Consider the following 11,986-nt stretch of genomic DNA (forward strand, 5'->3'; position numbering starts at 1 on the left):
TTTGATACGCAAAGTCAATGGGGAAGACTGATTCACTTAACAACCATGGGACTGACTTAATGACTGCAGGGATTTCACCGAACGGCTGTGGCAAGAAGTGTCGTAAAATGGGGCAAGACTCACTCAACAACTGTTACACTTAGCCGCAGAAATGTTGGGCTCAATTGCGGTCATAAGTCGAGGACCACCTGTATAGTAAATTTCAACAATTCACAAATGATGTGCCAGAAAACATGGATTTCTTTGACCTCTGTTAAATCTATTTTTTAAACTCCTTTGTGCATTCTTCTTTTATTTCCTTCCTTTGTTTCCTCTTTTCTATTTGCACTGATTTATGCAGGTAGTCCTCGGTTAACGACCACTCGTTCACTGACTGATTGAAGCTACGGCCATGTTGAATGAAGCGTGGTTATGACTGGTCTTTGAAGTTCTGTTCCCGTGGTCATGTGATCCACAATCCAGGTGCTTAGCAACAAGCTCACACTTATCGTTGTGAGTCCCACAGATCCACAATGATCACTCGCACTTCCCTGCCGGCTTCACACAAGGAGCATCAATCAGGAAGCAGGCAGGGAAGGTCCCACATTGTTCTGGTAAGTCTCAACAACCTATGGACCCTGCCCACTCTTTCTACGTGGAAGTTGTGCCTCGCTGGCCACCTGCACCATCTGTACAGCCATAGTGAGGCTCACTAAGCTTGCGCTATGCTTCTCTGGACACACACACACACCCTCACTCTCTATCCCGCCCAGCAGTAGCACTTTGGTCTAGGAAGCAGGAGACAGTGAGTTCTAGTCCCACCTTAGGCATGAAAGCTGGGTGGAGGAACTTTGGGCCAAACACTAGGAAATGGTGAGTTCTAGTTCTGCCTTTGTCATGAAAGCTGGCTGGGTGACTTTGGGCCAGGCACCAAGAGACCGTGAGTTCAAGTCCCACCTTAGGCATGAAAGCTAGGTGGATGACTTTAAGCCAATCATCAAGAGATGGTGAGTTCTAGCATGAAAGCCAGGTGGGAGACCTTTGGGCCAGCCAGTAGGAGATGGTGAATTCTAGTCCTGCCTTAGGCATGAAAGCTGGCTGGGTGACTTTGGGCCAATCACCAGGAGATGGTGAGATCTAGTCCTGCCTTAGGCGTGAAACCTGGCTGGGTGACTTTGGGCCAATCACTTGGAGATGGTGAATTCTAGTCCCACCTTAGGCATGAATGCCAACTGGGTGACTTGGAATCAATCGTCAAGAGAAAAAAGAAAGAAAGAAAGAAAGAAAGAAAGAAAGAAAGAAAGAAAGAAAGAAAGAAAGAAAGAAAGAAAAAAGAAAGAAGAAAGAAGAAAGAAAGAAAGAAAGAAAGAAGAAAGAAAGAAAGAAAGAAGAAAGAAAGAAAGAAAGAAAGAAAGAAAGAAAGAAAGAAAGAAGAAAGAAAGAAAGAAAGAAAGAAAGAAAGAAAGAAAGAAAGAAAGAAAGAAAGAAAGAAAGAAAGAAAGAAAGAAAGAAAGAAAGAAAGAAAGAAAGAAAGAAAGAAAGAAAGAAAGAAAGAAAGAAAGAAAGAAAGAAAGAAAGAAAGAAAGAAAGAAAGAAGAAAGAAAGAAAGAAAGAAAGAAAGAAAGAAGAAAGAAAGAAAGAAAGAAAGAAAGAAAGAAAGAAGAAAGAAAGAAAGAAAGAAAGAAAGAAAGAAAGAAAGAAAGAAAGAAAGAAAGAAAGAAAGAAAGAAAGAAGAAAGAAAGAAAGAAAGAAAGAAGAAAGAAAGAAGAAAGAAAGAAGAAAGAAAGAAAGAAAGAAAGAAAGAAAGAAAGAAAGAAAGAAAGAAAGAAAGAAAGAAAGAAAGAAAGAAAGAAAGAAAGAAAGAAAGAAAGAAAGAAAGAAAGAAAGAAAGAAAGAAAGAAAGAAGAAAGAAAGAAAGAAAGAAAGAAGAAAGAAAGAAAGAAAGAAAGAAAGAAAGAAGAAAGAAAGAAGAAAGAAAGAAAGAAAGAAAGAAGAAAGAAAGAAAGAAAGAAAGAAAGAAAGAAAGAAAGAAAGAAAGAAAGAAAGAAAGAAAGAAAGAAAGAAGAAAGAAAGAAAGAAAGAAAGAAAGAAAGAAAGAAAGAAAGAAGAAAGAAGAAAGAAGAAAGAAAGAAAGAAAGAAAGAAAGAAAGAAAGAAGAAAGAAAGAAGAAAGAAAGAAAGAAAGAAAGAAAGAAAGAAAGAAAGAAAGAAAGAAAGAAAGAAAGAAAGAAAGAAAGAAAGAAAGAAAGAAAGAAAGAAAGAAAGAAGGAAGAAAGAAAGAAAGAAAGAAAGAAAGAAGAAAGAAAGAAGAAAGAAAGAAAGAAAGAAAGAAGAAAGAAAGAAGGAAGAAAGAAAGAAGAAAGAAAGAAAGAAAGAAAGAAAGAAAGAAAGAAAGAAAGAAAGAAAGAAGAAAGAAAGAAAGAAAGAAGAATGAAAGAAGAAAGAAAGAAAGAAGAAAGAAAGAAAGAAAGAAAGAAGAAAGAAAGAAAGAAAGAAAGGAAGAAAGAAAGAAAGAAGAAAGAAAGGAAGGAAGAAAGAAAGAAAGAAAGAAAGAAAGAAAGAAAGAAAGAAAGAAGAAAGAAAGAAAGAAAGAAAGAAAGAAGAAAGAAAGAAAGAAAGAAGAAAGAAAGAAGAAAGAAGAAAGAAAGAAAGAAAGAAAGAAGAAAGAAAGAAAGAAAGAAAGAAAGAAAGAAAGAAAGAAAAAGCAAGCAAGCAAACTTCATGGTAAATTTCTGGGGGGGGAAATGGAATAGATTCAAGAATTTGTTTCCCCTGTATCTTTTTAGTCTATAGCCCCTTGCTGGGTCTGCTCCATTTTCAATCTTGATCTCTCTTTTCCTTGTTTTTTCCCCCTTCTTCTTCTACACATTAAATAGTCCAGTTGTGTTCATTGGGGGGGGGGGGAGACGACATCAAGTTGACCTTTAGAGTTTTGACACACACACACACACACCCATCCCCCTCCATAATTTCCTTCCACTAGACTGCTGCGTTTGTGAAGAATTCAAAGAAAATTGTGAATAGCAGACAGGAATTCTCTAGAGGAAAAATTACTCATGATTTCAGCTCTGTGAGTGCGTGTAACCGTATTCTCTCTTTCTCTCTCTCTCTCTCTCTCTCTCACACACACACACACACATACACACACCAAGTCTGCAGAATTTGCAAGCCAAAACCAGCCCACCTGCCACATATTCTGGCACTTCCCAGCTGTTCAACCCACTCCTGGGGGGGATTTATTGCACTCAACTGGGATTTCTGAATATGAGTGTCGATGAACCAGGATGGTGGGCCAAAATTAGGATCTGAAGTGCCAGGGAGAAGGTGGCAAAATTAACAGCTGCAATCCCAACTTCCAAAGCCAGAAATAGTTTTCTGTAGTCCCTTCCAAAACCAGATAATTAATTCTCTTCGAAGTCAGGGTATTAAAAATTAGCCTGCCGAACTCCTGGCCACAGGATAGCTAAATTGTGTGGATTTTCTTTAGGTATTGAAATGTTCAATCCCTGCACCGCCCATCTCGCCGAAGTGATGCTGGGAGGTTTGCAACATGGGAATAAAAGCATATAATAAAAGTATAAATGGAAAGAATTAAAAACGTACAAGGAAAAATAAAAATTAAATTAACCGTGATTGTTGGTTAGAGTAGCTTACTGGCTGAAACGCTTATGCTTAACAATACAATACAATACAATACAATACAATACAATACAATACAATACAATACAATACAATACAATACAATACAATACAATACAATAGTAGAGTTGGAAGGGACCTTGGAGGTCTTCTAGTCCAACCCCCTGCCTAGGCAGGAAACCCTATACCGTTTCAGACAAATAGCTATCCAACTTCTTCTTAAAGACTTCCAGTGTTGGGGCATTCACAACTTCTGGAGGCAATTTCTGTTCCACTGATTAATTGTTCTCAACTGTCAGGAAATTTCTCCTCAGTTCTAAGTTGCTTCTCTCCTTGATTAGTTTCCACTCATTGCTTCTTGTTCTATGGCTTAGGACCTAGTTACTTGCGGGATCGTATTCTGCCCCATACATCCCTGCGACCAATTCGCTCGCACAGAGAGGGGCTCCTCCAGGTGCCGTCCGCTAGACAGTGTCGGGGGGCGGCGCCTAGGAGTAGAGCCTTCTCTGTGGCGGGCCCAGCCCTGTGGAATGACCTCCCTCCGGATATTAGGAATACCTCTGACCTCCGCTCCTTCCGTATTAAGCTGAAGACCCACCTATTTCAAGCAGCTGGCCTGGCTCAACTCTGATCTAACCATATCGCTCCTGACGGGTTTTTAACTGGGTATTTTAATTATATTTAATTTCTAGGGGTTTTAAATACTGTATTTTAATTGTTTTATCAATCGACCTCCTCCTTGTGTATGTTTCAGTGTATGTCTTTGTTATATGTTTGTTTTGTTTACATATTTATTTCGTATGTTTCGTTGTACGCCGCCCCGAGTCCTTCGGGAGAGGGTGCGGCTAAGAAATAAATATATTATTATTATTATTATTATTATTATTATTATTATTATTATTATTATTATTATTATTATTATTATTATTATTATTATTATTATTATTACCCTCGGGTGCTTTGGAGAATAGCTTGCCTCCCTCTTCTTTGTGGCAACCTCTGAGATATTGGAAGACTGCTATCATGTCTCCCCTAGTCCTTCTTTCTCTTAAGCTAGACATACCTAGTTCCTGCAACCGTTCCTCAAATGTTTTAGCCTCCAGTCCCCTAATCCTCTTTGTTGCTCTTCTCTGCACTCTTTCTAGAGTCTCCACATCTTTTTTACATCGTGGCGACCAGAACTGAATGCAGTTCAACAAAACACCAGGACTGTGTCTATATAACACATTTAAGGCACCAGGCCAGAAAGTAGGAGACCCTGAATTCTGGTCCCACTAGGAGGTTGCAAGTTCTAGTCCTGCCCTCTGCATGAAAGCTGCCTGGGTAGCTTTTGGCTAATCACCTGGCTGAGTTCACACAATATTCTTAAGCCAGGTAAGCCCAGGTAAACAAAACATCATGGCTTGTGTCAATATAACACCCTTATGCTTAACTCGGCAAACATCTTAAGCTTCAATAAGAAAGTAAGAGACAGTTTGCTCTAGTGGTTAAAGAGCCACGCTAAAAAGAGGGGAGACAGTGAAAGGAGGAAGGGGAAGGATTGTGTTGGATATGGTTGCCTCTTGTGTCATTTGTAAAAAATACTGAAGGATGGATGCAAATAAATAAAGTGTTTTTCTGATGGAGCTTTAAAACACTTCTAAGCCTTTAAGAGTAAACTAAAGCAAACAATGGATCTCATTTTCCCTCTGTTGGGACTCTTTTACCATTTCAGCATTCTCCCTCCTACCTGGCCTGCTCTTTACACGCTTTGAAGGTATGTTTTCCTTATCCTCTTTAACATTTAATTATTTGGTCTTCTTCGATTTTTGACCACCACATTACAAAAAAGATGTTGAGACTTTGTAAAAAAAAAGGGGGGGGGGGCAGGGAAGAGCAACAAAGACGATGAAGGACCTGGGGACTAAAACATATGAAGACTGGTTCATCGCTGGAGGTTTTAAAGAAGAAACTGGACAGCTACCTGTGTGAAATGGTATAGGGCAGGGGTGTCCAAACTTGGGAACTTTAAGACTTGTGGACTTCAACTCCCAGAATTCCCCAGCCAGCCATGCTGGCTGGGGAATTCTGGGAGTTGAAGTCCACAAGTCTTAAAGTTCTCAAGTTTGGACACCCCTGGTATAGGGTCTCCTGCTTGAGCAGAGGGTTGGACTAGAAGACCTCCAAGGTTCTTACCAGATTCTATTCTGTTCTGTTCTGTTCTGGTCCAATCCAGCCCAGTCCAGTCCAGTCCATTCTATTCTTTATTCCTTATTCTATTCTGTTCCATTCCATTCCTATTCCTATTCCTATTCCTATTATACTCTACTCTAATTCTATTCTTTATTGCCCAGCAGTTGATATTCAATGGGTTCAGTCTTTGTTTTATGACTAGGTAAAGGTTCCCCTCACACATCTGTGCTAGTCGTTCCCGACTCTAGGGGGCGGTACTAATCTCCGTTTCAAAGCCGAAGAGCCAGCGTTGTCCGAAGACGTCTCCGTGGTCATGTGACCGGCATGACTAAACGCCGAAGGTGCACGGAACGCTGTTCCCTTCCCACCAAAGGTGGTTCCTATTTTTCTACTTGCATTTTTACCTGCTTTCGAACTGCTAGGTTGGCAGAAGCTGGGACAAGTAACGGGAGCTCACTCCGTTACAAGGTACTAGGGATTTGAACCGGCGAACTACAGACACTTCTGATAGACAAGCTCAGCATTTTAGCCACTGAGCCACCGCGTCCCTTGTTTTATGACTAGGAGCACTTTTCAGCAATTCAGGGTGACCCATCTGTTGCAGGTGAGAAGTTGACCAGAAGGCCATCTTCAGGTGCCCCATCACGGGAGAATTTCAAGAAAAGATTGGACATTCATTTATCCAGGATAGTGTGAGGACTCCTGTATTGGGAAGGGGGTTGGACTAGAAGACCTCCAAGGTCCCTTCTAGCTCTAAGGCTCTAGGGGTGAGTTCCAGATGTGGGGGTAAATTCCAGGTGTGGGGGTGATTCTTTGGCACCACCCCAACACCCAGAGCTTAAGGCATAAGGAACTTAAAGAGGGAGCCAACAGCCTTCATAACTTGAAGTGAATCTGGGTTCCCCATTGACTTTGTTAAGCGAGACGGTCGTTCAGTGAGGCACACCTGATTTTACGACTTTTTCTGCCACAGTTGTTAAGCGAATCCCTGCAGTTGTTAACCGAACCATGTCGACGTAAATACATGCTGGTTGCCAAGTGCCCAATTTTTGGTCATGTGACTATGGGATGCTCCAGCAATTATCACTGCTAGTACCAGTTGTAAGTCAGCACCAGTATAACATTGAATGGTTATTAAACAAATAGTTGTAAGTGGAGTAACTAAGTAAGTAAATAACTACCTGTGGCCTGCAAATTCTTCTGTAAATACAGGTAGTCCTATACAAATCTATATAAATGATATATATATATATATAAAATATGGTTTTCTGCCTGGATGGTCCTCTGTAATGAGCCGAAGTACAGAAAGAGGGAGTAGTGAGCTTCCTCCCATATTTGGACATACCAGGGGTTGTAACACAAATACATACCTATTTCCCTGGCTCAGCTGATAAAAGGAGGAGAGCCTGTGGCTTAGTGGCTAAGACTCCTACCTAATATGCAATACAGCCCAGGTTCAAATCCCAGTAAGGGTATGGCTAGCTGATGAGAGCTAAATAGCTTGAAATGGATCTATACTACTCTCCCTTTATTTATTTATCAGCACAAATACAACACACACATGTATGTATGTATGTATTTATGTATTTATGACTGTTTCTGTAACTTAACTAAACTGGTTTAGTTAATGAATATATCTCATTTAATAAATCACATATAGATTCAGTTAATCAATAAATCTTATTAAATTCCTGTCAAAATGATGAGGGCACAGCCAGGTTCTTGCATACAGGTAGTCCTCGATTTACCACCACAACTGAGCCCAAAACTTCTGTTGCTAAGCAAGGCAGCTGTTAAGTAAGTGGTGCCTCTTTCGCCACAGTTGTTAAGTGAATCGCTCCAGTGGTTAACTGAGTCGTGAGGTCGTTAAGCGACTCTGGCTTCCCCCGTTGACTTTGCTTGTCAGAAGGTCGTAAAAGGGGATCCCGTGATCCCAGGACACTGCAACCGTCATAAATATGAGTCAGTTGCCAAGGGTTCGAATTTTGACCACGTGACCGTGCTACAATGGTCGTAAGTGTGAAAAAGGGTCACAAGTCACTTTTCTTCAGTGCTGTGGTATCTTCAGTCACTAAATAAGCCATTGTAAGTCGAGGACTACCTAGTCTTTGTGTGATTTTTCAAAGGCTGAGTGAAAACGGGATGTGCTTTCACTTTGAAAATTAATTTTACTCGTAATTCATCGGACCTTTCTTTATATAATACAAAGCAACACTCATGAATAAGATTGTGCTTTTGTAAAATAAATGGATATGCAAAGAAGTGTTCTTCTTTTGTTTGTGTGTGGGTGACACACCAACAGAATCAAGTTAGGCATTTTCCAATTTTTGTTGTTTTTGACATGCAAGCCCCCCCAAAAAAGGTTTATCATCATTGCCCCATGGCCTGAATCTCCATTAGGATTCTGTTTTCTCAAAGCTAATTTTAAAAAAACACACAACACTTGTATTTAGCTCTGATAGACTAGGTTAAGTTACCAAGATCCCTTTTCCAAATTTGCATTTGTTTCTTGAACGTAAAAATATTTTTTAAATGCAACCCCATTCCCTCTGCTTTCACAAACCTTCCAGTTCCTTGGCAATCATCATCATCATCATCATCATCATCATCATCATCATCATCATTATTATTATTATTATTATTATTACCTTTAAAACACATTTAAATACAGGAGAGAGTTGGAAGGGAGTGGCCCGCAGGCTGGAAAAAAATATAAAACAAGACAGGTTGGTAGCAGTGATGTGGGGGAAAGGTAGACGAGAGAGGGAATTTGGGTGCAGGAATTAAAAAAATAAGGTGAAGATAACCGAAGAGGCTGAGACAGAAGTGTGGCGAGAAAGGCATCTGGATAATAACAAAATAACAGAGTTCAAAGGGACCTCAGAGGTCTTCTAGTCCAACCCTCTGCTCAAGCAGGAAACCTTACAATGGTTGTCCAATCTCTTCTTTAAAACTTCCAGTGTTGGGAACAAATGTATATATTGTGATTGGACAGAAGGATAGACAATGTATCAAGTAGTTTAACTGTTAATGGTTGAAATTAGCTGTATATAATGTGAATGTATGGTCACTCCGACTCCGCGGTATTGCATTGTTTTTAAATGTAAAAATAATAAAAATATATTTAAAAAAACAAAAACTTCCAGTGTTGGAGCGTTCACAACTTCTGAAGGCAAGTGTCTCACTGGTTAATTGTTCTCACTGTCAGGAAATTCCTCCTTAGTTCTAGGTTGGCTTCTCTCCTTGATTAGTTTCTATCCGCTTTAGAGAATTCGTGGCAGCCTCTTAGAGATCGGAAGACTGCTATCGTGTCACCCCAAATCCTTCTCTTCCTTAGACTAGACATGCCAAAGTCCTGACATTATTCCTCCTTAGTTCTAGATTGCTTCTCTCCTCTGATTATTCCATCCCTTGCTTCTTGTCCTGCCTTCAGGTGCTTTGGAGAATAGCTTGAAATCCACCCACCCCTCTTCTTTATAAATCTTCACAAGGAGATGGTGATGGGGTGAGATAGAAGGAAGCTGATGTGAGATCTAGGACCTTTCCCCCCACCCCACCCCGACCATTTTTAAATTTGCAAACAGTAGAATAACCCAGCTGATACCAGGCACAGGGGCCTTCCCTGAGTGTCAGGCCTGGAGTCCTCTGTGTGTGTGTGCGTGTGTGTGTGTAGGTGTAGGTGTGAGTGGGCTTGGACTCTGACCATGTCACGGCGCACCCCAAGAGATGACCACAGGGGGGGGGGTAAATCTGAAATAAAATGGCTGGGAAAAACAAGGGGTTGTTGTTTGCTCCGCAGGAAAAAAACAGACGGGACATCTTTGGATAACAGCTGGGTGGACAGCAAAAAAAAAAAGGTGGGGGGAAGGTGTGTGTTTGTGTGTGTGTGTGTGAGAGAGAGAGAGAGAGAGAGAGAAAACGCACATGTGCGGGTATGTGTGTGGGCAGACGTGTGTTTGAGCACAAGCCGGGTGGCCGGAAAGAAAGGAAGGAAAGACTGGGAGAGCGAATCAAGAGGAAATGAGAAATGTGAAAGGGAGGGGGGGAAAGATGGAGAAACACCCAGGAGATGCTTTAAAAAAAAAGGGATGCAGGAAACCCAAGGGAAAAGGGGGAAGCGAGGGAGGTGGGTGGGAGGGAGGGCAGAGAGCACCGGGAGGCGGAGAATGCCTGCTCTCCAACCTGGGGCTCCTCCCCCCCCCCCAATTGTCTCGGACTACAGCTCCCATCCTGATATGGGATTTGTAGTCCCTCCCATTTAATGGGGGACAGATTTGGGGAGAAAGGCCGGGTGGAAAGATAGGGAATCCAGGCGGGGCGGAAGAGGAGAGGGACGACCTGGGGAGGAGGGGTGGGTGGGATGAAAGAGGTGGAAGGGGGGGGTCGTCACCCTACCTTTGTGCATGCCAGTGTAGCGGTCCTTGAGCACGGTGAGCTCGTAGATCTGGCCGAACTGCTCGAAGAGGGGCTTGAGGTCCCTCTCCTCCAGGTTGCGGGGGATCTGGCCCACGAACAGTTTGATGGCATCCAGATCCTTCATGCCCTCCGGGTCGGCGCCGCCGCTCATGGGGGAGGCGCGGGGCGGCGGCTGCTGGGGCTGCGCCTGCCGCCTGGGCTCGCTGGCCGGCAGTCTGGCCATGCCCCGGGTCCCGACGCGGCTGGGCGGGCGGGCGCCGCACGGGAGGAGGAGGAGGATGCTGCGGGCGGCGCGGAGACGGGAGCTGCGGGCGGCGACCAGAGAAGATGCAGAGGGAGGCGAAGTGCCGCTCGCAGCATCAGGACCACAAAAGGCGGACGCTCCGCAGCGGCGCCGCCTGGACGGACGCGGAACTGCAGCGCTGCCGCGCGAGAAATGGGAGCGGGGGTGGCGGGGGGAGAAAGATGGAAACGGGAAGGAGGATGGGGGGGGGGTTCCCCGGGCCCGCGAGAGAAGCAGCCGCCCCCCGCGACGTTCACACGACCGCCCGGGCTTGGTTCGGGTGAGCGGAGGGTATTGAGAGCCCCGGGCGATGGTGGGAAGGGGAGGGAGAGACAGATGCTCCCGTGGATCGGCAGCGTGGAGTGGGGGTGGGGGGGAGCTGTTGAAAGAGTCACACAGCCCGGTAAATCACGGGGGGGGCACGTTTGGGGGCGATTCCAAACACTTCCGGGTGGAAAAATGAGAGAGAGAGAAAGGGAGGGAGAGAGGGAGGGAGAGGGGAGAGAGGGATGTGGACAGAGGGGGACAGAGGGAGGAAGGGAGGGGGAGAGAGAAAGGGAGGGGGAGAGGGGGGAGGGAGGGGGAAAGGGAGGGAGAGGCAGAGTGGAGGAAGAGAGGGAAAGGGAGGGAGAGGGAGGGAGAGAGGGAGGGAGAAAATGGCGAATCGGGGTGAAAGGGAGAGAAAGGGAGGGAGAGGGAGGGAGAGAGGGGGAGAGAGAGAGAAATGGACAGAGGGAGAGAGAGAGAGAAAGAGAGACAGACGTGGAGAGAGAATCATTGCAAGGTAGCGTGGGATATCTAAACTGAGTTCCCACTAGCAGAGACATTGGCCCAGAATATCCCAAAATCCTCCATCGGATGCAGAAAGGAACTTTGGAATCAAGGAGGTGAAAATCTGGGTTCAAAGGATAACCCAGGGATGGGTTGCTGGGAGGAAAAAGAGAGGAATCTCATGGCTGGAATCAAGAGGATTGAAAGTACATACAATTTAATTGTTTTTTAGTTCAGTCTATGGAGAGGCCCCACTTGGAAAATTGGTTCTTCATCAAAAGGGCTTTTTAATGCTGAAGTGCATGAGAAAGAGGAAGGAAGGAAATGGGAGGGAGGGAGGAAAGGGAAGTAAGAAAGAAAGGGAAAGAGGGAAAGGAAGGAAGAAAATGGGAGAGAGGAACAAATGAAATGGGAAGAAGGGAAGGAAGGAAATAGGAAGGAGGAAATAGGAGGGAGGGAGGAAGAAGGAAACCGAGGGAAAGACAGGCAGGCAGGAACGAAATGGGAAGGCAGAAATAGGGAGGAAGGAAAGGAAAGTAAGAAGGAAAGAAGGAAGGAAATAATAGGAAGAAGGAAATGGGAAGGAAGAAAATAAGGGAGGGAGGGAGGAAAGGGAAGTAAGAAAGAAAAGGAAAGAGGGAAAGGAAGGAAGAAAATGGGAGAGAGGAACAAACGAAATAGGAAGGAGGAAATAGGAAGGAGGGAGGAAGGAAGGGAGGAAATGGAA

The 11,986-nt window shown here is 43.8% G+C and overlaps 1 protein-coding gene across 1 annotated transcript in view; it reads right to left on the minus strand.

Moving 5' to 3' along the window:
* CELF5 (CUGBP Elav-like family member 5) overlaps nt 1–10,428 on the minus strand; it is a gene marked incomplete at its 5' end in the record, with an annotated part of 86,723 nt that extends 76,295 nt beyond the window's left edge. The window contains one exon of the mRNA XM_081959524.1: nt 10,185–10,428. Within this exon, the coding sequence (XP_081815650.1) occupies nt 10,185–10,428 (244 nt within the window). The remainder of the gene's footprint in view (nt 1–10,184) is intronic.
* Nucleotides 10,429–11,986: the final 1,558 nt, after the last annotated feature.

The sequence above is a fragment of the Natrix helvetica genome (assembly GCF_964273705.1).
Source record: "Natrix helvetica genome assembly, chromosome: 1".
NCBI lineage: Eukaryota > Metazoa > Chordata > Lepidosauria > Squamata > Natricidae > Natrix > Natrix helvetica.